Here is a 27,581-nt window from a genome sequence, read left to right as displayed (position 1 = left end):
GAAAATCATCCACACAGGAACGTTTTTACTTCACGCTAAAGAACAAAAATAAATAAATAAATAAAATCAATGTTTCATTTTTTAAATACACTACAAAAGGCATCACGTACCTATTCTCTTTTAATTAGAAAATTACTTTCATATAAAAAAGACATTAATCTTTCCATTACAGCAAAGCAGCAGCCTATAAGCAAGCTAAGATCCATTTAGCCATAAAAGCAATACTTTGTAATTAACACAATTAAAAAGACAGTATAGTTTAATGTTTTTATTTCATGCATCAGAAAACTATTTCAATAGCTTCAGGAAATAAAGTTTTATTGTTCTATAACTGAGCTCAATGATCAATTTTTGTGTGATTAAAAATATTAATATTCAATTTAGATAAAAAATACCTTATTTTTTCTTTTCCAGAAATACCGTTTTATGACTCAAAAACTCTAGTGACACTTCCCACCAGACATACATAAATGTGATTGACTCATTTTTTTTTGTTACTGCATGCATTATCTGCCACCATTTGTCAAACCATGTAAAAGGGAATGTACAGATTAAGTTGAATATAGTAATATTTACTGTAGTTTTTAAAATTTATTGCGTTCACCAGAAACATTTCAGCTCCTATGTTATAGGAGATGGTTCTTCAGAGATTATCACCCAGACTTCTTGAAACATACCCAACATGAACACTGAATGATTCAAACTTCTGACAAATTCAGTGTGCAAAAATCTGAAAAGGTATGTTAATATTATGATACTCAATTTATAAAGGAGTAATTATCTGTGTTTTCCAAAGCTAATACTTAATTTAGCATAGTCATTAAATAATTATCATAAAATTAGCTTATGCTATAGGCCACACTATGAAAAATGCTAACCTTCATATGATAAATTCAGCTACCTAAATTCTACACAATTTCAAAGTCTTTTTTCAGTTAACTCTAGTATTACTATGGATGGCTGTATATTTTGCATTTAACAAATGCAAAACTTAGCATTTGCTGCCTTAATGAAGACAGTATTCTGAAATCAAAATAGAGCCATTACTGTACTATTTTGTTGACTTTTTTTTTTTTTTTTTTTAACAACCTTTTATATACCAGTATTAATAGCCTTGCCATACATTGCAACAGTCTGGAAAATCATCCTCATCATTAAAAAAAAAAAAACAAGAGAGAGAGAACACTAGTTTTGCTAGAGGAATTCCCTAAAAAGTATTTAAATAATTATCAATCTTCCATACCGTGTTTTTGTATTCCATTTATAACTTCTATCACATGCCTGTATTGCAGTAAAACAACCTGAATGTATTAATTTCTTAAAATTAAGCATGACTGTCCCACCTGGACACAGTCAAATCACCTGTGTTACATATTTGTTAACAGCTGTGGAAAAAAAAAACCAAAACACTAATAAATGCACTGGGAGCACCAGTTTCCCTAAAAATAGTGAGCAACAGTTAAGTAAAAACTTTGTATATAATTATGTGTATTTAAAATGATTTTTATAGTAACATTATTGGTAAAATTGAAGTAACACTTTTTATATATTCTAAAGACAAAATATATTTGCTCCTCATTAAGGGAGAAAGAGGGAGAAAGGAAATCCCAACCCAAAAAAAAACCTAGGCTCACAGAACAGCACCTGAAGCAGAGTTCCTTGACAGGTAATTCCCTGAAAATCACTGTCCTTGAACTGGCTACAGGCAGGGTGGAAGAGGCACACACTGGTGGAAGTATGGGGTAGAAGTGTGGAAAGCATTCTCAGGTACACAAGGCAGCACCTCTTGGAGCCCAAGCTCCATGACATTCATTTGCAAACAGAAAAGATAGGTTCTGGAACTAAATAATGCATTTGCCATCTCTTTTCTCCTCCCTGAAAGAAATAAATCTGGTTCTGAAAGCAAGTTTTTTTTGTTTTGTTTTGTTTTGTTTTGTTTTTGCCAGAGGCTGAAGCCATGGCACTGGGAGATATCGCCTGCTAGGATAATTCCTAGCTTTCTCTCTCTGTCACCCTTGTAAATTAAAATGTATCTGCTGAGACTATACTTCAAATAATTAAATGAAAAAGCAGAGCAAATATTCAGAAAATTTGGAAATTGAATGAATTCAATCTAGTAATATCAAAACCAATCAAACAACAACAACAAAAAGGATATTGTTGGTTATGGAACAGTAATATTAAATTTAAGTAGGTAGTAGGTTTTAGCTTATAGCTTGCTGTTATCAAATAGAAGTGTGAATGCTCTACTATGGTATACCATATTAATGAATTTGCTAGCATCTCCTCCATATACAGTATCAGCCTGATAAACATCCTGAGTTCTTAACTACAAAAATTACCGGATAAGTTCTTCTAGATAAAATGGAGAAAGGCAAACAAAAAATGGAAGAAGCCCATTTAGATAAAACCTAGAGGTATAGTTAGGGTGTGAACAACAGAACAAATTATAGACAGCTGTGTAAAAAAAATTATTGGAAGATAAAATATATGGTTATTAAAGATGACAAAAATAGTGAAAGCAGAGTAAATGCTAACTGCTGGGAGGACGTTCTAAAACATTAAAACTGACGAGGTAAAAAAGAGCTCTTAGTGAAGGTTGAGAAATTTAGCAGCCATGAGATTTGTCAAAGCCTTTTAACCATCCTGCTGACTCCCTTACCCTTCATTTTGCTAAATGGTACTGAGTCAAATTCTTCTGCTTACTCCCATTATTTATTTCATTATTAAAGCTGTCACTGTATGTGATTCAGCTTGAATTCATCCATCTCAAAAATCTATGACATAAAACTGTATTTTGGATGAAAAATGTGCAATATATTAACTAATTCATATATTTTCTTTAAAGATTTCAGTCAATACATCTGTAGAATGCATTTACCGTTTTCACATTGACCTCATCTGGTTCCTCATAGTCACCCTGTGATTGACTGGTCCACACAACTTTCTTCTATTCTACTGTTTCTAATAGATGAATTCTCAGCTGGAAATATAACTTCTTACTATTAAACAAGGATAAGGTCTTGTACCTTGTAACATCACATTTCAACTCATTTTTACTGCATCAGGCTTCAGTGTTTTTCAATCCCTCTACTATAGCAACCCAACATATCTCTGTAATTTTCTCTTTAATGTGTTGTTCACTTATTTACTGGTCACTGGAGAAACTTCACTAATAACTCCTTCCCAAAGTGATATTTTCCTATTCCATTGAACCTGTTTCACCTCTTTTTTAGCCAGTTCCTTGTTAATTTCATGATTTCTCTACTGTATGTGATATACATCATATCAAATGCTTTACTGAAAATGATCAGAGTATTTCATTTCTCATTGCTTCTTCAGTTATCTAGAATCTTTGTTATAGACCTACTTTTGTTTGTCCCTCAGTTAGAAATAAATCAATTTCAGATCAGTTGATATTTTTTCTCATATAAGTATCTTTCTGATATCTTTCTAAAGTATCTTCAGAACTTACTGAAACCAAACACAAAATAGTATCATGTTTTTGAGAATTAGCAAAGAAACTGGTCAATTAAATCTCCTTTTTTTTGAAATTATTTTGTTCTGCGATGTCAAATTGAGATATATGTATCACTACTATATATATCGTTACCTTTGTTTTTAAGCCTAAGGTATTTGTCTAAATCTCTTACACATGTCCAATAGTTTTTTTTGTAAGATACAGACAGTGCATTCAAACAAATGAACAACAAAAAAAAAATCACCTTGCCCTAAATAGCTTACAACCTAAAATACATGAACATATACACAGTGATTTGGTACTCCTGAATACATTTATAAAGCTTTTAGCTCCGTATGCAGCTCACCATAGGAAAATTTTCAAAATTTAATGACTGATATAAGTGAAGCAACTAAACATAAATAATTCTGAAGATATTACAATATTGCAAAATGATGATCAATTACAATAGAGTAAGTGCTTCCATTTTCTTAATTCACCCAATATCTAGTAATTAAACTGTGAAAGATGGAAAAAGAGTTTTCAAAGCTAACATTTTACAAAAATATCCTAACAGCAGCAGGGATAAATCAATAGTGGAACCTTACCATTAAGCATTACTTTTTCACGAGTCATATATTTCGGGCTGTCATTTTTTGTGTAAGTTAAGCTACACCAATATTTTTGTAAACCAACATATAAAACAGTATCATTTTATTTTTAAAATACAGAGGAAGTGTAGCAAGAGGAGAAAAAAAGAGTAGCTCTGTAGTGCTTTAATCCACCTTCCTGTTTCCTTACTCCTAAGTACAATGGGCACATAACATGGGAATGGGAACATTCTGATGCTCTAAATTGAGCCTATTTATAAAAAAAAAAAAAAAAAAAAAATAGAAATCACCTTTTAAAACCAAGCAAAGCAAAGAAGCCTTTTGTACATGGACTACCGTAAGCTCTGAACTTAATGGATAGTGTACAAAATCTAGCTTTAAGAGTTCAGAATGCGTGCTTGTAGGGCATTAGTTTTTGCCTTTTGCTTTTCTATAGCTAACTACAAAGTTTGTCTTTTGAAAAAGTAACCTGTAACTACATAGGATATGTACAAGTCACTGCTTTTCAAAAGATATAAAAGGTTCTCTTTTGGCTCAGTTTTGTAGAGCCTAAACACCTATAACACACAGCAATTAACATCAATAAGCCCTAAAACCTCCTAGTCTAGACATACCACTTGTACTGGCTGATAAATTTTGAAAAGAATTTGAACAAATGAAAAGTAAAGAATAAAATAAAATGAGTATGAAATCTGAGACACAAAATGCTTGCTGTTAGGAATTTTATGACCATTTTTTTTCATTCAACAACAACAAAAAAATCTAAGTCTGTAGTTGATCAACAACTGATAATGCATAAACAGAAAACTCCAAATGAAGGAAGAGTTTTCAATGAACATTAGAATGTGTTAAATCTCTCACTTAACTGTGAAAAATATGAGAATGCTGCCATTTGGCTGTGGCAAGTCTTACCATGTCATTACTCAGTGCCTTGTAATATCTGAAATATAACTACAAAATGTGCCTTTCCCATTTTTGGCATTGATCTCTCAAAATGACATAACAAAAGCTTTTTTCATCAGTGTCATTTTGCTGTTTTTTAAAGCAATTTTAAAATCAGCAAGCATTACTATTAACATGTCTAATTTTGTCAGCTCAAAAATTAAATGATCAAAAAGTTTTCCTGTTTTCATAAAGCACAAAATAGTCTTAGCATGCTAGACTGAAGAAAGTATACTGAATTTCCCTTTGCAGTGTAATGAAACTATTTTTGCTGTAAACATTTTTTTCCCACAAACTTAAACAGGGCAAAACACAGCTCATCCAAAATAAGAATTTTGATTGGCTTTTCAAATTAAGAAAAATACATACGTGAACTGATAGGCCAGAATTAAATCTGTCATAGAATGGCTTGGGTTGGAAGGGACCTTAAAGATCATCTAGTTCCAACCCCCCCAAACCATAGGCAGGGATGCCACCCACTAGATCAGGTTGGCCAAGGCCCCATCCAGCCTGGCCTTGAACACCTCCAGGAGTGGGGCATCCACAACTTCTCTGGGCAACCTGTTCTGGTGCCTCACTACCCTTACAGTGAATACTTTCCTCCTAATGTCTAATCTAAATATATCCTCTTTTAGTTTAAGACTAAAGACATTCCCCCTTGTCCTATTATTATTGACCCAAATAAAGAGTTCTTCTCCATTTTTTTGTGTTATAAGACCCCTTTAAGTATTGAAAGGCTCCAATGAGGTGTCCCAGTAACCTTTTCTCCTCCTTTCTTCAAAAAAGTAATTTTACTATAAAAAAAAAATAATTTCCATTTAATAAACTTCTTTGTCCATCCGTTCAACACAAACAATGCAGCACAGAATCAGCATAGCACAGAACACTGATGACCCTGAATTCGTGCAAGAGTTTATAGCGCCCAACTCAAATTAATCCACAAGACAGAATCCAGCTGTTAATGAGATGTAGTTTTCCAATACATTCTAAACTTAGTAATTATATTTATATAATAAATTGTATTATTGTATATAATATATAAATAATATATTGTATTAATTACTAATATGTCAAAACAAATTTAGACAAATACTTTTTTTTTTTTTTAAGGACAGCAGTGAATATACACTGTTCTATGCCAATTTTTCTACAGACAAACTAATTTCTTTCATAATGACAGGTTTGTTTTCCAAAGCAAATGAGACAAATGAAGGGGAGCTTACAATATCACATACAGACAGGTTCAAGACTGCAGATTTATTTTCTGCTTTGAATTTGTTGTAAACAAGTTATTCACATATTTAGTAGAATGTTTCAGCTTGAGAAGTAACAGAAGATAGTTCACGAGTAGCTGTTCTCTAGGTCTTATGTCAGCAAAGGAGTCTTTTTAAAAAGCTAAGTTCTTTATTCATTAAATTAGATCCAAAATACCTTATCCCAGCTCTTTGGCAGAAAAAAAAAAAGTAACAACAACAACAAAAATCCAAAAAAACACACACCAAAAAACAAACAGAAATCAAAAAAAAGCAATATGATATTAATATATTATAACCCTAAAAAATTCTCCTAAAATTCTCCTAAATCCACAGCCACACATACAGGATTATGTGATAGTTCAAAGGCCTCTAGTATCATTACTAAGAGCTTACAGCAACAAGAGAAGACAAAAAAAGGATGATAGCATAACAATTAATTATTTAATTTCCAACCAGCACAGTCCCAATACAATACCCAATACCACAGTGGCCTTTTCATTTTAAGTTAAAGCCTATGCTTCGTTCTTTTGTGTCATTAGCTTAAGCATGAAACATGATAGTTAGAATAGTCTTTGGTGGTATTGATTCCAGCAAAAAATACTGACCCTAAAGAAAGTGAGGTGGTGAAAATATTCACAGTGGTGGAAATATTCAATATCATGATGGTCAACCATGTTTAACTAATAAAGAACTTAATGGAAAAACTATTCAAAATAATTTATTAATTTTATTTTAACACCATTAAAGGAATGGAAAGTAATCTGATCTTGTGGCAGGGTAGTATCAATCTGGCTAGGATTTGCTTCATTTTTTTTTTTTTTTAACCATAAACAAACATGAAAAGCCACAGTCAGTTCCCGTATCAAAGGCCTGTGGTCCTTGGTATTTACGGGAGCTTTGAACATTGAGGAAGAAATACAAATGTTTAAACTTCACACTTTAATTAAATGATTTTTACTCATTACGTCCATTGAATCAAACTGCTCCTTGAGACCTTGTGTTCTCCCAAGTCTGCAAAGCCTACACAGACTCAAGTTATAAATGAGTGCCACAAGGACTATAATGATTCACTTAAGTCTTCATAAAAATCAATAAAACATATACTCGCACTCACTCTGCAGGGCACTAGAATCATTAAAAAGTAGTTCGGAAGCATCGTTCATGGAAATACGAGGAGTCGTTGATTATTTAAGATTCCCTTGTCATTGTATACAGAAATGCAGAAGTTTCTGTGTATCTGTGGGCTGCACCTCTCTTAATGCATCATGCTAGATCAAGAATTGCCAGAAATAAGAAATGCAATGTTAGCAGCACTGATGGACAACCTGTCCGTCACATATATTCATTGGGTTTCTCAGGTAACTACTCTATCATGGTTACGTTGAATCAGTACCTGAAAGAGACCATTGAAGAACTGTTTTGTGAAGAGAAAATATATGAAATAAGATAATTGAAAAGATATATCATTTAAATCTATGAAAAACTGCATGAAAAAAAAAACACAACAGAATATATATATATATATATGTATATATTATGTAGAGAGAGATTATGTTTTGCCAGGAATGTCAGGTAAACTGAAAGTGTCCAGAAACAGTATCATTACTGTTCACTAAGAATATTTACAATAGTACAGATAAAGGGTTCATCCTACAGACTGGCTGGTTATGAGAGTCCCTGGAATCTACAAGATGCCATACAATCCTTACGAGAATTTTTTCTCAGCCTAGAGGAAAACACAGGCCAGGAAGCCAACTCATGAGTCCTTTGGCTTCAATGTCTTCTGCAGCGGGGGAAACCAGTAATCTAACCATAGCACTGACAGTCCGTTTGCCATAGGCTATTTATTAGGCATTAGGATTTGAGTATCCTGATTGACAGACTAGTTCTTCCCTGTTATGAAGAAGAATGGAATTCGAACTTTTATGAATTTCCATCTCCTAGAAGAGACAGTGAATGAACTGGTAAAAAATAAATCTCTCTCCCTTCTGCCTCTACTATCATCTCACCAGACTGAAAACTGCCTCTCCAGCCTTAACATCGCCTCTCAATATGTTCTGTAACTGATTTTCTGCATCATTCAATGAATCCTGAGGGAAATTTCTAAGTGTGATGGGTTAGAATTTGATTTGATGCATGTTACTGGAATTGCTGATCTGAAACTAGTCAGATACGGTATCTCAGGTTTATGTATATACATAAACTTTCAACTTTTATAGTCTACATACTCAAAGTTACACAACAATCTACTTCTAGCCTATAAAGCTGTAGCAAATGTTAATGTTAAAGTTCGCTGGGAAGAGAATCTCAGAGTAAATGAAGCAGTAATTTCCTAATAACCTATTTCCATTTCCAGACTTCCATACTATTTGGGTATATCAAAAGGTATAATTTAGGATTGGTAAGATATGATTAAAATAGCTGTACTCTAAAAATATTTCCAAAAGCAATGGAAACCATGACAGTCCAGAAAAATATGATCAACATTCTTACCTGGAATGCCACATCACTGTCAAAGAAAATATGCCCTTCAAGATGCATAAGTAATGAGTTATTCCAATCATACCTGTCATGATATGTGATATGACACCTACAGCTAAGACATCTTACTTGTCCAATTGTGTGGACATACATATTCACCATGCATCCATAACATTGCAATGGTGAGAAAGGTATCTGACAAAGGAAGATTTTCAAAAGCAAACCACAACACAAAAGAGGAAAAAAAGCATATAAAAGATATTAACAGAAAAAATATGGAGGTAGAAATATTAATGCAACAATACAGAACACAGATTAGAACAGTACATTTGCTTTCCCTAAAAAAAAAAAAACATCAAAATTATATTGTATGCAATGAAAATTTTCCTAACATTAAAATTAAAAATAAAAAAATATAAAACATTTAAGAGTGAATAAAAATTTCCTAGTTACTTTTACATTCTCTTTCTGGTGGGTTTTAACAATCAAGAAGGGAGAAAAACATATATACAATATCATGGTACATCCTGTTTCTTTGTGGGAGGGAGGTTGTTCACCTTTACGAAATATAATGCACAATTCCCAAAACATCTCTCTGATTTTCCTTAAGATTTCACATTACAATCAGTTTCCTTATTCACATCATCAATTCTCTGAACAGCTTCAGTTTGGTACTTCTGAGCATCCTGCAATTTCAATGGTTTTCATTAACTCTTTTATGACATGTTCCTGTTCACTGGAAATTATCTACAGCAGAAATAGATATTTGAAAATATTTTTTAAAGATTATAGGCTCTGGAAATTCTGAGTACTGTAGTAATTGAACCTATGGAAGAAGGGTAAAGAAAGGATGCATTCACTTACTACAGTCATTGCAAATACATGCTTACTTCATTGGTCTTGTAAAAATAGGGAAGCGTACTTACAGCTCCAAGCTGTGAACTCCATGAATCTTTCATCAGGGGCATATACGCAATTGCACAGATACTACTTTCTTTAAAAGATGATTAATTTTAATTATTAGGGCAGAAAATGTCCAAGGGTTTTTGTTTGTTTTTGTTTTGTTGTTTGTTTGCTTTGTATTCTTTGCTTTGCATTGTTTTCCAGAACAAAAATATTGAAAACGTTGCATTTTCTCATTTGAGTTTTGGGTTAGTTATACATTTAGTAGTTTCTTCCCAGTTTTGGAATGTAGACAGAAACAAATAGAAAAAATGGATCATTTTGCTCAATGCATCTCTGCTGCACCATAATCCATATTGGATGGCAACACCAATTCCAGAGACAAATGAGGAAACAATTCAATGGGGCCAGATCAAGCTACAAACTCTCAGAGCAGGGCTGTACTTGCAGCTGTGAGAAGACGAAGCAGAGCTTCTGAATAGACCAACTAACCAAAGTGGAATTTATCAAGGTAGATAAAAATCTTAAAACCAGGATACTTTTCCCCAGGGAAATGCTTTGAAAAATGCCTATTATTTGATGCAATCTGTTCCACTCAAAAGACAAAAAGATTGCTTTTCAATAACACCTGCAAAACACGTCTCTTCAGGAAAAAAAACTGTGAAGATGATACCTTGTAGAAAGCCAAAAAGGAGGCTGAAATCCAACAATCTCAGTGTTTCCCTGCTAATCTAAAATCACTCCAAAATATATCCATTCAAATTATCTGCATATGCAAATTTATACAAGATCCTCACAAGAAACCTAATGAAGAATAAAATCAATAATGATTGATGATAAGCACAATTGTAACTATTTATCACGTCACCAGCACAAGGTCCGCCCAATAACCAGAAATTAGGAATGATAAAAATTGAATGCCATTAAGTTCAGAATAATGTTTTCCATGAAAACAGTGGCATACACAAATATTCATGAGTTGTGTGAGACTCACAACAGAGACTGGTAATGTGTGGATGATAATTTCATATGAAATATAAAATTGTATAAATATAAAATTATATATATATATTTTAAATCACATAACACCAACAAAGCTGTAGGCCACACAGACAGACATAGGCAAGGTTAGACAAAGTGGTTTATCTAACATCTTCACTGCTGACTTGGATGATGAAACAAAATGTACCCTCAAAATACTTGCAGTTGACACCAAATTCAGAGAATCAGGAACCATGCTCCTGCAAGACTGCACACTTCTTTATAAGCAGGAGGAATTGGCTGACAAACCATGACAATCAACAGAGACAAGTAAGAAGTCTTACACTTGGGACAGAGTAAGCCCATGCAACAGTACAGGGACTGACTAGACATCAGCTTTGCAGAAAAAGACTCAGGTAGACTTCAAGTTGAACACAAAGAAATTTGGCAAATCCCCACCAGAGCTCACCTCTATCGTGTGCTGCAATTCTATGGTCCCAGCTATGAAGTCTGTGAGAAACCTGAATTACTAATGGCAGTGGTAAGGGTTGCTAAAGGCAAAGGTTATTTAGTTCATGTAGACTAGCCGGATTTCTCAAAAGCTTTTAACAGTTACTCTCAAGTCTTCATCAAGTGTTTTGAAGAGACAGCTACGTTTTACAAACTCTGTCAGGGTGCCTTCATGTGCCAGTGAGAGTCTAGGAAGCACTCACGTTAACATCATAGTACAGACATGATGCTGACATTAAACTGTCCAAAGTGTTCAAGGGGCTTAGGTTCCCAACATGATACTGTTCCTTCTCTGGACAGCATTTTATTTGTTCAAAGTATAGTTTCAGTTCACATCAACTTCATCTCAGAGTACTCAGAACCTGAGCAAATGGGAGTCCTAGTCTCAAAATTCATATCCTAAATGTGAGGAACATGCAATCATGTCCAGTTAAATGATTCAGTTAAATTAAATGAACTATTAGTCTGATGCACTATAGTAGTTAGAAACTTTGATGTAAAAGCAAAGACAACTGTGACAGTTAAAACCATGTTTGTTTACTCTTAGTTTTCTCTTTTTTTCTTACAGAAATTATCTGCCTTATTCCCTGAGCAACTTTCATCATCAATAGTAGAAGCCTTAACAGGCAAAAGGTAGTTTTATGCTGTATTTCTGATTCATTCTCCATTCTCTCTGTCAAATATAGCAGGAACGCCAAGGAGTATCTGCAATCATACAATTAAAATTTTCTTTGTAATGCAGTAACAAAGGTCAAATGAAGTTGATACAAAGTATTTTAATATCTTAATTAAAGGACTGGAATTATAAATTATATTAAAACGATGATGATGAAAATTGCACCATGCAGAACTACTTACAGTCCAGTTTATCTGGATTTACATCTTCAGACAGAGTATACAAAACCCTAAATCAGTCTAAGGAACCATAGACCTCAGAGCTACCATCTTTCTGCAGGTATCATTCACTATCCCTGCACTGGAGCCCACGATTATTAGGTGGCAGCCAAGAGAAAAGAGCTTTAAATTTCAGGTTCTGAGGGAGTATTTGCTATTACAGACTCTTCTGCATCTTTTTGCTTAGCAAATATCTTTCTCCTTCCATCCATCACTGCCTTAAACTGTCTTTTTGTGTGCTTTGATTCTTCAGCTCCTCTTGCCATTAATGCTGTTATTTACCTACTTTCCAGTTACTGTGAATTAAATCAACTAAAATAAATAGCAGTCTCACCTGAATAACACATGATCTCAGGCAAACTTACCAATCAGATCCTCAAAATAGATCCAGTGCTGACTATAAAGCTATCCACAATGCCTTGGTTAGTTAGAAGCAGCAGCCTTTCTGCTGCAGATTGCTGTGCATTAGACCATGCAAGCTACATGTTGCACTGTCCAGATCTCCACTTTTATCAGAAACAGTTTAAAGCTAGGTTATTTTTAATCAACCTTGTATCCCACAGCATAAATATACAGCATTTCTGCTGATACATTGTCCAAGAGGCAATTAATTTTTTTAATGGCTCCTTATTTCTACAGGATCTTTTAAATCATTGGGAAGCAGAGGACATAGTTCCTCAAGTATTATAAAATGTTTTCTTTCCAGTACTCTGCAAAAACTTGGTTTGAATACACAAATTCTGTCATTATAGAAGCTCAGGGGAAGTGTTTGCTATGTTCACACTATATAACCTTTTAAATCCTGACCACACTCTAGGTACCTGATTGGAAAGCAGTCTAGACCACATCAGCACATAAAACCATAAGCAACTACAAGAAATTCTTCATTATCATTTGAACATCCACAGGTTAATACAATACCTCATGGTGCCTTTTAATATGAACCATTACCCAGGACCAAAACTGAAATTGTCTGTCAGCAGTCTACACATGAAAACAAAATGGTCTTGGTTCTCAGCGAAAATGTGTGAGCAAACGTTTTGGTCAATATTGTGCATTCCAAAGTATCTTACAGTAAATATGATCATAGAGAATATATCCTTATTCGTTTTTTCAGATTAACAGTTGAAGACTTAACTTGAACCTCAAAACATTCATAAATCCAGACAACCTGCCTGTAATGCAGTCTTGATAAAGGGCAGATTAAAAAATCATAACACTGTATTATTCAAGGACAGAGAGAAACAGATTTCACAATGAGCTACACTTGTAGGAGTATATTGAAAACTACATATCTTGCTCTAAATTAATAAGAACAGAATTTTGGTAAGAGTGGCCGGTAGGAATAATACATAATTTAAAGGGTATACAAGTTCATCATTGCTTATAACATTTTCTGTTTTCCTCTTAAAAACAGATTTCAAAGGAATTGAAGTTGTGTGTTAAATATAGATGTCTTAATCTAGATAATATGGAAGTGTTAATTCATTAAAGTAGTGATAATTGGTTTTGACCTTATTTATTGCAGAATATGTTGGTGAATTTGTCTAAATAAAGAAGGCAATTTATGCAAAAATCAATTCCAGCATGCTGCTTGTGTTTGCACATGACTAGTTCAAGCAAAAACATTTTATTTAAATGCTAAGAGTTAGCATAAATATTTTCAAATAATTTTACTAGTATAGATCCAACTTTAATGCTCCTTATGTTCCCTGCAAACACAGATGCTGAACATCAATACTGCATACTTGCAGTTACCTCTAATGAAACATTTGAAATGCAGCAGTTCAATCTACCAAGTATTTCTGGAACTAATCAATAATGAAATGGGAATTTTCAAGAGAAGAGTTGACAACCTTGGTAACTCACGGTTTTATGCATGAAGATTTCTGTTTATAAATATAATAATTTGCCAATTTTATTTACTGTGTAGTTCCATTTTACTCTGAAATTTCAAAGCTTCTTTCCCAGAGTGGTAATAGAATTTCAAAGTATTCAAGATCTCTGGACTTATCCAGAGTTTTATAATAGCTCAACTTCGTAAACAATTGTCTCTTTTTCCAGTTCTGTCAGGAGAATGACAGGACAATATCCTAAGATAGTAATTCAGGATCAAATTACCTGAAATACAAAGGGGAGTTAGAAATTCTGAAGCTTAACAGTACTACTATATTTCCTCTGCAAGTAGAGGAGGGCCATGCAGCTGTTATTCAACAGTTCCCTGAAATCTGAGGAGTAGAGTTATGAGGCAACTCCTCACAGAAACCTATAATGTGGAAAAAGCACAGATGGGAGTAGTATGAAACAGATTCTGAAAAATCTGTCAATTGACTGATGTGATTTATGTGTAAAGGGAAAATAAAAGAAACCAGAACTCAAGGTAGGCTATATTACCTGACTGTACAGAGGCCCCTAACTTTGGTTATTACCTGAGTACACTTTTAATCCTGTTAAGAGTAATCATCCATGCAAAGGACACAATGTTGTGTTGAATACAGTGGCACATTCTGAGAACAAGAGGGACTCTCTGTATTTCTGTCTTGGCTTTGAGTACCTGCTATGTTTACTCAGGATCAAAATAAGCAATATGCTATGCATATAAGAAGATCAGCACAAAGCTTAAAGAACAAACTAAAGACAGACTGGATTCAGATAGGGTTCTTAGCTCTTCAGTCTTGCATACTACAGTCCACTCTACCTCCTTCTGATCTACCATTTCACAATGTGCATCAGATCTTGTAATGGGCTGAGAAATTATCTTCTTATTTCTCTATTGAAGAATTCTGTTTGCAGATCTTTCATGAAGAAAAATCATCCATGGAATTCCACCTGGATCTCCACTGGAAATCATGTTGAACATGATCACGGAGAAGGGGTAATAAACTAAGTGATAAAGTTTTCTAAGGTAATATTTTTGGAGAACATATAATCAGATAGTTTGGTATGAAACAAAAATTTGCATAAACACCTTACTTATGATACCAGCATGCCAAATTCAATATATTCAATTCAGTATTCAAAGTACTGAATGCAGGGAAAAAAACAGACCAACCTTGTTTACACAGAGATGGGCTCTGAACTAGTTATTATTGCTTAGCTAAGAGACCTTGAGAATTTAATTGGTAGTTCTGTGAAAACACCTACTCAATCCTGACAATATGACAATAAAAGGAATTATTATGCAAAGATTGGTACCCAAACAGAAAAATATTCCTATGCCCCTGTATAAATCTATGTTGACTCTCTTTGCTTTTAGTCGTTTCCTCTGGGGGACAAAGGGGATGGGGGGTGGAAGGGGAGCGTAATTAAAAATTGCAGTAAAACATGAAACAAACAAAGAAAAAACACAGAGAAACTAGAATGATTAAAGGTGTGGGAAGCCTTCCATACAAGCAACTGTTAAATGTCTGAAATTCTTCAGAATGGAAAAGAGATGACTAAAAATATGTCAGGAGCTTCAAAAAATCAGTATCTTGGAGATTGAGAATACAGAACAATTGAAGAAGTTCTTGTCACACAAGAACTAAATAAACTAAACAGAAAGTGTACACAACAAGCAAACAAAAAAAAAACATACTTATTCTAGCCAGAAGTCATTAAACTGTGAAAGTCTCTGAAACAGAATGTTGTAGATGCTAATTTCACATGATTCCAAAATGCAATCAAATTTATGAATGAGGCATCCACCAAGAGATATTAAAGATAATCAGTCTCCAAAACAAAAATCACTAGAGATGAGAAAGTATATTAGAAGAATCTTACATGCTTTTTCTTTTGTTATCTTCCCTAAGCAGACTAAGAGATACCGGACTAGATGGATCTTTGTTGCAACTCAGTTGTTGTTGTTATGGGTATGTTGTTACTTATGGATATTAACTCAGCACTTCATAAGCACAAACAAAACATTAATCTTTGTTTAGCATCAAATATTCCTTAAATAGAGTGTTCAGCAAGTTTTAAAACACTTTAACTATTCTCTTCAACAAATACATCTCCACCTTATGTCTAGGTTGAGAAGAATTATTATTGTAAAGCAAAACAAATTTTTAGAAATGACACTTTTCTCCAATCATTTATTCATGGACGAGTGGCAACCAGATGAATTGTTTGGATCCCTTCTGTCTTATGCAATCATTTTCCCAATTCTTACATTAAATAACTACATAAAGAAGCCCCCTCCCTCCCAGTAGGCTTACACTGTTTTGCATCTTTTTATTACATCACATGTAATACTGCGATATGTATACCTCTGCTTGTAGCTTCACAGCCTTTGAATGGTGCCTTTTTTTTTCACTATGGACAAAATTGCAATTCACATATAAATCACTCGCTAACCAAATCCTAAACATAGGATTTGATCATCTGAGAGAATGATCTGTTTAGAAAAATTCTTTTAGAATCTACTGACAAGTTAACTGGGGATACAACACAGCCACAGGCACATTTCGTTAGTCTGTTTCCTTATTTGCTTTGGTAAAAAACAAGTTTTTCTTTCTTCTTCCCCTGCCCCCCCCCCCCCCTTTTTTTTTATTCCAAGTGTCTAAATTACATTTGGATAATTGCATATACATTTTAAGCCTGTATATGAAACATAACAGCCATGCAACTAAGTAAAGACTCCAGCAATCACAGGCAGCAGAGTTAATGGGATATACAATTTCATCAAATATACACAACCTTCATGTACCTAAATGCTCCTACTGAATTTTGCTTGCATGTACCTCTATAATGAATATATAAATAATTATTATATGAAATTATGCGATGTTCGTTTCTGAGCAGTTTCAAAGCCAGAAATGTTGAGGAGGAAGAAACATCACATGTTAGAATACAATTATCTGAGGCTATAAAACCAGCTTAGACAGACTTGATGATTCTTCCCCCCCCTCTGCCACACCATGGCCTATATTAATATGGAGTTACACAGTTTAAATTCTGGGGTGCCACATTCCTTAACTCTATACACACCAAAACACTATTTGCCAGACCTCTTTTATCCAAACACCTTGTGAATGTACTAAAATAACTGACATTAGCTAACGTGTACTAGCAACTGTTCAAAGTAGACTACTAAGACTTTTATAAAGTGGAAAAATTAGAAAGTAAACTTCAAATATTTATTGAAACATTTATTCTAAGAAACTAATCTAAATCACTTTTTAAATTTCAAATGTAAAATATTGTCAATATAAATAATGAGAATTAATTTTATCCACATTTTATTTGAAGTTTTCTACAAAATATTTAAATTCAAATATCCCATTCATTGTTTATTTCAGCTGGCCACAAAGAGTGTCTTACTGCAGCAGTAAACTGCATAACAACGTATGAAAATACACTACGGAAGCATAACTTTAGAGAGAAAAAAACAATACTCTAAAGCTATGGAAGAATACTACAGTAAAACTTTAAATTGTGCTATTATGTTTTGGAAATGAAGTTAGTAATGACATTTCCGGAAACATGAACACTTTGCCAGAACCTAATTCTGTATGAAAAATGGAATGAACTCAGATAGTTTCTTCTCCAATATATATCTTTGCAATGGAGACATTTTTTCAGCTATGTTGTCCTTATTGTATGTAATGGATATTTGAGGGCATTCAATCAAAAAAAACTTTCTCAATATACTGTAATACACTTTTCTATAACACTAACATCAACAGCAAAGCTCACAGGCTTTGCAAAACTGGGTATTTTTTTTATTAACCCCATTTACGGGATTTCCAATGTACTTTCATACAATCTAGGTGCAAAACTATGCATTCAGATTCCTTTTTATAGCGTAAATGTCAGATATGCTTAAGAAATCCAGATATCCCGGGGATTACTAAAACACTTTTACAATCATCTTCCGACTGTAATAACTTCTTTAGTTACCCATATGTGTGAATAAACCAAAGAACATCAGCAGAGTAGATAAGTTATAAAAAACAAACAATGAAACAAAAACCCCAAGAGTCTCTTCTCAGGGAAGTTGTTGCTTTGGACTCCGTAATAGCCCAGGAAGTAAAAAGCAAGAACACCTACCAAATTTCAGGATAAAGTTACTTCATAATAATTTTCTAAGGTGAACACTAGTGCTTGCTACTTAAGAACAACCAGCAAACTCAGCCTTGCATGGAGCATAAAACAACACAAAGCAGCTCAAAAAGTCCTCCAAAGAAATAAATTGATTCTTGGACAAAAAAGCAATCTTTTTCATTCGGTCTTCATATGAAATACTTAAATTATTTTAGTGATAAAAAAGCTCCCCTTTTGATGTCTTGGGGCTATGTCTTAGATCCACCTTTTCTTTAAAATTTTTCCATTTCATAAGCACAATTGAGAAATTGCCTTAGAATCTTATAACGTTACAGCAAGATCACTTCAGATCTCTAGCTAGCAATGTTTCTGACAAATCTTAAAAAAAATAAAAAAGCCAACTATTTTATTATTGAAATTTAATAGTGAGCTAAAACACAGCTTACCTCAACATGCAGTAGTAATCTCCTTTGAGTAAGTGGATTCAACATTTTTACATTCAGCTGTATGGAAAATAAAGCACCTATCTCATGCATAAACCTGAGACTTTGTTTTCAAAATCACACTCATGACCTAAATGAAAACTAACACGTACTGTTGGTTTGTTGTTGTTGTTTTGTTTGCTCACTTTTTAAGAGAAAAAGGATGTCTATATGCTGGTTCCTAAATACCTTAAATATGATTCCAGTTCTTTTTAAAGAAAAAGTAACTTGTACTTAGACTTAAAATGATAATACTTCTGAAATTTTGTTTAAGTATATATTGATTATTGATTAACTATTTACAGCCAGCTACTCTAGGTTGAAACTGGTGACAAATTTTAAATATGAAATCCAGATAAGGAGATAATTTCTTGAGTGCAAAGAAAACAAGAAATGCTAAAGAGGCTTTCTTACTAAATAATGTTTTATGAGCCTATTAATATTCATAATAGTTCCAGAAGTGTAATTTTGCCTTGAAGTAGATACTTAATGTTCTTGCTAGTGATAATCTAGTGATCACCTCCTTTAACAAAGTCATTACTCTTTGTGGGTAAAACCCTGGAAGCATTTTCTCTCCTCCATCTCCCAGCCCCTGTTTTGGAGAAAAAATGCTTCCTTTAATAAATATTAATAAAGGTGACTATGATTATAAAGTATTATTTTAAATGTGTCTTGTAATGTTTCTTACAATATCTAAAGGTGTTTGTGGATGTTGGAACATCAGTCAAATCCTAATCTTACAGGGACACTGCCTTGCAAAGATGAAAATATTCTCTCTGAATTGGCAACATAAAGACAATAGCTGCAGCAATACTGAAACTCACCACAAACAGCTATTTACAGCTAAATTTACAAAATTACATATTATTTATTTAGTATTGTGATGTCATGAATAACTATATTAGTATTCTGTTGCTACACAACTCAGTTTATGAAATAACAGCTTATTCAAAATACAATGGGACTAATTCATTTTAATACATCTTACCTGTTTCTTAAGTCACCTAGGTCAGTACAAACATTCTGTGGCCTGGGAGAAACTCTAGTAGGGCTACAGAAAATGATGAATACCACACTTCATCAAAACTTCATGAGAAACACGTACAGTATCTGATCTGGCAGTATATTGATAAAATCTTTCATTTCTTTCCTTATTGAGAAAAAGGCAGAAATCAGGCAAAATTTTAAAAGAATAAAAAATTTTAGCTGCACTATACTATTAATTGTTATCAAATGTTTAGAACATATACTATAAAGAAGGTACATTAAAAAACAGTTGTTCATTTCCTACTTTGATGCGGAATTAAGGGGCAAAAATGTACCAACAACTCAATATTTCCCAGAGGACTTCTACATTGTCAAATAGCAACATTTAAGGGAAAATATAATGATAAATAAAAATAAACAAACAACACACACTTCAGCAGTTGTGAAGAGAATTGTAGAAACCATGATGGGCAAAAAGAGACCATTGCAATAAATAAATTTCTAATATCAACTTTATCATAAATGTTTTTGCTTATAAAGTCCTGTGGATTGACAGAACCATATAAAATTATTATAGTTTATAGAGATACAGGACCTGTAAAACATGGCAGTTTTGGTAAGGCTGCATCAAAAGAATCTGCAACACAGGCTGTGTGTTGTGTATATGTTGGAAGAAACTTAGAGAGAGAACTAACACTGCACCATAGTATATGACTTTGAGGCAAATCACAAGACGCACTTGAGACGGGGGCTCTGAAGAGATCCCCACAGCTAGGTCCACCATCAGCAGTGGTTCAATGCACCCATTCTCAAGGCACCTCAAACCTCTCAATAACGCTTACCAAGCTCTGGATCTTAACACATATAAGGAGAGTAGGCGCATATGAAAGTGACTTAGAAATATAAATTAATTAGAAATAAGAATCTTACACACTTAAAAAGAATCATTTGGGATGATGAAATGTGTTTTTAAACAGAATTACAGCTCTTCATTTACATAAAAACTTTGACTAAAGAATTCAAAAAAAAAAAAAGGTCTGTTCCACTCAGAGCAAGCTTTTTTTCTTTTTTTTTTTTTTAAGCTCCCTCCCCCTGCAACAGTTTTACTGAGGAAGCACATCGCACATCAAAATGAATTGATTACGACTTAGTGGCATGTGGGAAGTTTCAGGCTCACAGTACTTCAAACCTTGAAACAGTATTTAATGCCTTAAAAATGTACTTGTTTGAAATTATCAGCTTTAAATTCTGGCCACTCAATACAAGAGGTGGTATTCTTTTCCAGCTGACAATCTCTAGACTGAAAACACATATAGAACAGGTAGGAATTTAAAAGATAGATTATGTTGAGCAGAAAAATATTGCCACTAAGTCCAATATCTTCTACTCAGTATGATGTTAACTGGTATTTTCAGAGGTTAGTGCTGAAATATAATACTCTCTGGAACAATCTGATACACACTACTTGTTGCTGAGCAGGAATTAATGATAGCAGGAGACAGAATAATACCTCTTCCTTCCTCAGGAGCTCTTTATTCCACTGTTTGTTAATGTGCTTTACTATTGAAGACTCATCATAGCTGCGAAGTTCTGTCTCAGGTTTCAGATTACATACAATATTTGGGACCTCCTACTGAAATCATTCGAAGTATAAATTCAATAGGCATTTTTTGAATCAGGATTTGTGGGCTTGAGGATAATTTACAGAAGCCAATGGGAAGACTCATTTATTTCAATGAATAATTCAGCATAGATTTTATATTTAGATTTGGGGGAGGAGGGGTAAATTGTGGTCTATTTTTCTTTGGAAAGAGATACACATTTCAAAAAAGGATTTTGGAATCTTTGTCTGTAATAACTGCATTTGACAAATTGAAGTAGAAGTGAAAGCAGTGGTGTCTTAGAGGCATTTTGCAGGAATGAGAGAATCTGATAATAACTAAGCCTTAACTAATCATAACGAGCCCTTTCTTTGTGGTGACTCCTTGCTTCTTGCCCTTCCACATGATTGACGATGCAACAAAGTCCCAGATTTGACAATCGTATTAGGCACCTGGTCTCACATTTTCTCCTAAAAGCTAAAATGAGAAGTTCTGCATTTTTCAGCCCTCATTATCTTCTGTAATAGCAGTTGTTACTATAGGTTTACATACAGCTTCACACACATCTTAGTAATAAGGTATGCTTGAAACCTCAATCTGGTATCTGTGACCTGAACAGCACTGCTAAGGTACTTTTTAAAATACAGAGCAACAGCATGTACAGTAGCAGTACACATCATTCTGAATCACACCTGCACGACAGATAAGAAAATTGTTGATCATGTTCTGTGGTACCTCAGCCTGTACTTTCAAGATGAGGTAGCACATGCAGTTCCTGTGAAACTGTAAAGCATCTCTAATATAACTTAAAAATTAAATTAGGTCATATTTTGTTTTGGGTAATTTTTTTAATTTTTTTTTTTACATCCATTGGTAATGTTCACACTCAAGTAAGTCCTCAGTATTTAATTTCATGGCCCCTTTTTTAAGCATAAGATAACATCAAAATAGTTCTACATTAACAATAGAAAAATACTCTGAAGAACTGTTTTCTTCTTCATTTTATGCAGGATGTGAATTGTTAGAGCATTTAGTTCTATTATTTACCATAAACTTGTTACTTGTATTCATTGTATTCAATCTGTCCTATTCATAAATATCTAAATTACCATCATTCTTGCTATTGTGAACACAAAGAGAAGTGCCTACATATATATCTGCATCGTCTGAGTGATCAAGCAGAATAATTTGTTACTATTTACTTGCTTCTGGTATTCCTGAAGATTTTGCAAGCCACCATGAGGGCCACCCAAAGCACCTGCTTTGAAATTTCATTTTAGAAGGTACTTTAAAGGAGAAAAATATATAAGATGATTTATTTTAGTATAGAGTACTAGAAGACAAAAAGAGACTGTATTTACAGCACAGTATTATCTTGATACCATAGAACACATTACATAAAGTAAGAAAATCCTTGAAAAACTAAGGATGTGCATTGGTTGAGATGTTTAATTTACAGAAGAAAAAGCTTTCAAGAATCTGTATTCCATATTTCTACCTTTTGTTTGGCTCTATCATCTTATGCTTTCAGCCACCCTTTATGACAAAGTTAAATACACTCTTCCCTGTCTAAAAACACACTCTCTTATAGAAAATCCTTTAGCTTAGGGCTGGTTGGGGAAAGAAAACAAACAAGCAAATCAAAACACTAAGATGGAGCGAGATCACTGTTGGGATAGACTTTTATATGATGTGGCTAGGGCAGTGGAGAACTGACCCATATGTTCAGAACAATTTCTTCAGTCCCATGTTTATAAGACCTAGCTAGGTCTAAACTTTCCATTTTATCTTAGAAAAAAATTTTCAGGCTCCTTTCTACAGGTACTATTGATCTAGTGGAACTGTTATCACATCTGTTAGGCAGATATCTAGTAGATACGTGCCATAGCACCAAAAACAAACTCATGATATATGTGAAAACAGCCAAAACCACGAAAGCCATATTACAGTCTTGCTAGTATGTTAAACACTACACAAGCCAGTAAGCGTCTTCATATTCTCACAGCATTTTGCAAACTGGGACTTGGCGCAAACCTCCAAAGCAGTACACCCTCTCAAGCCTTTTTCTTTGTTGTTACTGCCTTAGCACCTGACCTTTCAAAGGAAAAAGGGAATTTTTATTCCACTGCTTACAGTTTTTCGCATCGGGTTGTCCTGTTTATTTTGAACTCATTTTGTTAGATAAAATGTGATGATCAAAAGTAATTCACAGATTATATGCAAGTGTGTATATGTATGCATAAATACACATATATGTTAATATGTTAATGATTACATATACAGTCAATGATTAATCTTTGCCCTTAAGGTGGCTTATTTTCTACCAGAACAGGAAAAAAAAAAAAGTAGTTTCTGTTGTCTGTGGGGAACTCTTAATAAAGCAGTACAATTTACAGTCATGTTTGATTCTGAGTTTACAGTCTTTAGATGACAGTCAAAATTCTAATTAAGTGAGACAATTAAAAAAAAAAATCCTACCTGCAAGTGCTAATGAGACAGTACTGATAATTAAACCACTGATAGGCATTCATATTTAAATAAAATGTTTTTGCCTAATCCTTTAAAAAAGAAACAACTTCAAGGCAGCAGGTTGTTCAGCAGCATTGTGACAATAGCTTTTAATTCTACCCAACTGTGTTCAAAATCCTACCCAAGTGTTTTTAAATGTCACTTAAAATCACAGCTAGAAACAGGCATGGTATGCTTGATTATTACTATCCCCTTTTAAGGCTCAAGCTGATGACTCCTCAGCTCAAGCTGATATCTCCAGTGCCTCCTCTCAACCCTTTTCCAGCTTTCTGGATTTCCTGAAAAATTCTTTTGTGTATCCTGCTCCTGTACTTGGTAGGGGGGGGTCGATTAACACTTACGTTTAGAAAATAAGAGCTGTTTAATCTTCGCCCCATTAAAATATATATCTTAAGAGTATGTGCTGATGCCTATGATATGTTTTATGTTTTAGCTGCTTTGGGTACAGACTGGCTCCCAAAGCATCCTTGGGAAATTACCACAAACTGTGGGGCTGTGACCAATACCATGCCTCCTTCTTTATGACCTAGTATTTCTATGCTCATTTAACTCTGTCTTAACAAACAAGATGTTAGAATTCCTTCCCTTCTCTTCCCTTTCTTTCACTCCCTTTTTGTGCTTACAAGCAACTCATTAAAGTTATAGAAATAAAGAAGGGGGAAAACAACAACAACAAAAAGCAACAAACTAAGTTCCGCACAGCAGTTTTGATCTGGATCCATTTCTCCAGCATTACACTTTTTTTTTTTTTTCCTTCAGAGTAAACAAATCTCAATAACTTGTTGTCCAGGGTAGACAACCTTTAGTGAGGATGATAATAGTTAAGAGTTTTCAGACCCACCACACTACTGCTAATATTTAAAGAGGCATTATCCCCTGGGAGTATCAGGTATTACACTGAGATTAGGATCTAAATGTAGATTTAAAAGATGAAGATAGAAGAATTAAAAATTAGAGAGAAATACACTATCAGCTCAAGGGACAGGACTGTGTAAGAGGTCAAAAAATCAATAGTTCAAGCATTTTCGATTTAGGATAACAGATTTCTTTTACTCTTCTTTAATTAAAAAATAAAACCATAATATTTCCAAATATTATCCCCTTCTCATACTATTGCTCAATTCTAATTAAGATATAGTCATGAGAAGTACTTAAAAAAATCCTTCATATTTGGATTGTTTGAATCGCTTTTTCTACATGTTTGAAAGTGTCAGAGCTGGTCAAAAATCATCATTCCCATACCGTACAAAATTATCACTTCACAATTATAATACCTGCAATCACAATTTTGGACTATGATGTTAAAATATTTAAATACCAAAAGAAAGTTCTGAAAAAAAAAACCAACAGTTTTTGTTTGGAATAAATCTTTTCAACATTCCTACGTTGTTTTATTAAAGAAAATTAACATGTTTAATTCTTAAGTTTTATTTTTAACTTTAATGGTGGAAGATGTGATGTGAGTGCTTCTTACCTATCCTTCCTTACGTGGATCTGGTTCCCGCCCATATTAATTCTCTGTATTCTGATAAACAGAGACTTGCCATTGCTAGTAACAGATAACAGCAAACACACCTATGGACTGGAGCTGTCACGGTCACTTTGGGTTTGGCTTGGCTTGTGTGGAGTGCTTGGGTTCAGCTTGACCAGATAGCTATCATTTAATTTGTTTTAGTTTTGTTTCACTTTGTATGCTTTCACAGCAATATGTAATTTTTGTTAATACTTTTGATGTAGATTGGAAGGATTAAACTCAAACTCTCTCAAGACCAAATGCAGTGGAACTAGAGCTAATTTTTTACCTTTATTGAAAGAGTATTTGTTGTGCCATAATTACAGACACTAATGGTATTCCACATTCCTTTGGCTATTGGGCACACAATGAACTGGAAACTTTTTGAGGTTTAATTTTCAAACTATGTAATGAATACATGGACAATCTGTTAAAAAGCCTTATATGGAGAAATGAATGTTGGACTAGAAATCATCTTAATTCTCTCTGGTACACGCTATCACATTGACCCATACTCCAGTGGCTTCGTTAAGGTGTCCATATGTACTGTATTCATTTGTCTCAGTCACCTGTGGCAAAGAACAAGAACCTGGCAAAACTACAGCACAAACCTGTACCTCTTTGGGAGTCCTGTGAAGACTGAGAGCACCTAATTAAAGTAGTACATTTGTTGGTGGGTTCATCAGAAATGGTTTTATCAGCAGTTATAAAGAAAGGGTACAGGGATGCGTTCTACCTTTTTCAGTGCTATAGCGATGTCCTGACTGCACTAGTTTTCACTTGTGCACAACACAGACTTTTCAATGCATGTTGGCATTGAGAAAGATTATCTATGAATTCTCCATTACCAAAATACCTCAGAAATCAGGACACTAATGGATCTCTTATTGATTTCCGCTAAGGGGTTCTCTACAGTATCATGACTGCTAAATTATACCCATTGTTTAAGTACAGCATCTTGATGTATCAAAATCTAAAAATAAAAAATACTATTTTAGAAAGATAAAGCAAGAAAGAGGGAAAAAAAAAAAGAAAGAAAGAAGAATAGGCTAATCTTTGTACTTACGAAAAGCTCTATAGAATTCTTCCAGACCTAGGTGCTTGTCACTATTATAATCATCGTATTTCAGCAAATCGAACAGAGAGCAGTCAGACAGATCCTTGCCAAGCTCATCCCGTTTTATTACCTGACAAGAAAATTATAACCATGAAATTACATTTGAGCTCTTAGAGTTCTCTGGTATAATTAATTGTTTCTAATAATCATTTAATAGATCATTTTAAGGTTGCTGTGGGGCAATGAACTGCAACTATGTAAAGTCAGGGATGTCCAGATACTTTGTAATTATTTATGGCAGTTTTAAAAGTTAATACCTTTAGGACAGACTCACTGAGATTAACCAAAAGTTTTTAGAATGCGTAGAGAAGATATATAATGTGGCTAGACAGAAGCACTATAAAGATACTATGAATGATAAAGATGATTTTACTTGAGACGTATATGAATGCTGATTAAGGAACGTTCAAATATCCATGAGAGAATAATTTCCCAGGTATACATGGCATAATGTCTTTTTCTTCTCAGTAACTCCTAACCACAAAAAGCAATTAAGACATTTTCAACATTAACTAAAATAAACTCTGATTACCCTACTAATTGTATCAGATTCTTAGAGGCTTTTGAGAAGCCTATTATCTTCTCAAGGACCTGTTATAGAAGTAGTTGACCTGAAAAGACTCCTGTTTCTCTATGGGGGCACATCCACTTTGTAAACAGATCATAATTAACAGCTACTAGAGTTTAACTCAAATGAACTTTACCCAGAGAAATGTTCTTTAAGTGATGCACCAATTAGATTTAAAGTCTGTATATGCTGTAGATGTCTACCTGGGCTACATCCAAAGAATTCTGAAGACTTATTTATTATCTTAAATATTTAGAATTTTAATTTTACATGGTGTATGTATAAAAAACATTTTCACATAACTGAAAGAACCAAACCTAATGCAACTCCTCCTAATGGTTGCACAGTTTATAAAGTTTCATACCAGACATGGAAAAATGAAAGTAAATATGGTTCATTCATTTATAAAATAATTACTCCTCCAGCCCTCTACATGTCTCCCCCCCAAAAACTGCAAATCCATTATATTAATGTTATTATATGATAGCTTCTGAAAAGCAAGCAATACAGAAGTTTTTATGTTTCAGTTGCTCTGCAAAGGAATCAGCAGGAATAGAAAGGAATAGATTCGGTTATTATTCATGTAAATAGAAAATTTCTAAACACGAAAGAGAACAAAAGGAGAATTACAGTGAAAAAAAAAGGACACAAACATTAATTTAAAAGCATTATAAAATACAATAACCTTGCTAGCACATTAGAAAGCATGAAAAACATTCTTA

General features: G+C 33.7%; 1 protein-coding gene across 8 annotated transcripts in view; it reads right to left on the bottom strand.

The window, feature by feature from the left end:
• Window positions 1-27,581, bottom strand: part of FSTL5 (follistatin like 5) — a 415,275-nt gene that overhangs the window by 93,399 nt on the left and 294,295 nt on the right. For all 8 annotated transcript variants that reach the window (XM_040555979.1, XM_040555981.1, XM_040555984.1 and 5 more), the window contains one exon: window positions 26,241-26,361. In XM_040555979.1, the coding sequence (XP_040411913.1) occupies window positions 26,241-26,361 (121 nt within the window). The remainder of the gene's footprint in view (window positions 1-26,240; window positions 26,362-27,581) is intronic.

This window comes from Cygnus olor, chromosome 4, assembly GCF_009769625.2.
Source record: "Cygnus olor isolate bCygOlo1 chromosome 4, bCygOlo1.pri.v2, whole genome shotgun sequence".
Classification (NCBI taxonomy): domain Eukaryota; kingdom Metazoa; phylum Chordata; class Aves; order Anseriformes; family Anatidae; genus Cygnus; species Cygnus olor.
The sequence above is the reverse complement of the archived record's forward strand: the minus strand, read 5'-3'. Positions and strand labels throughout refer to the sequence as shown.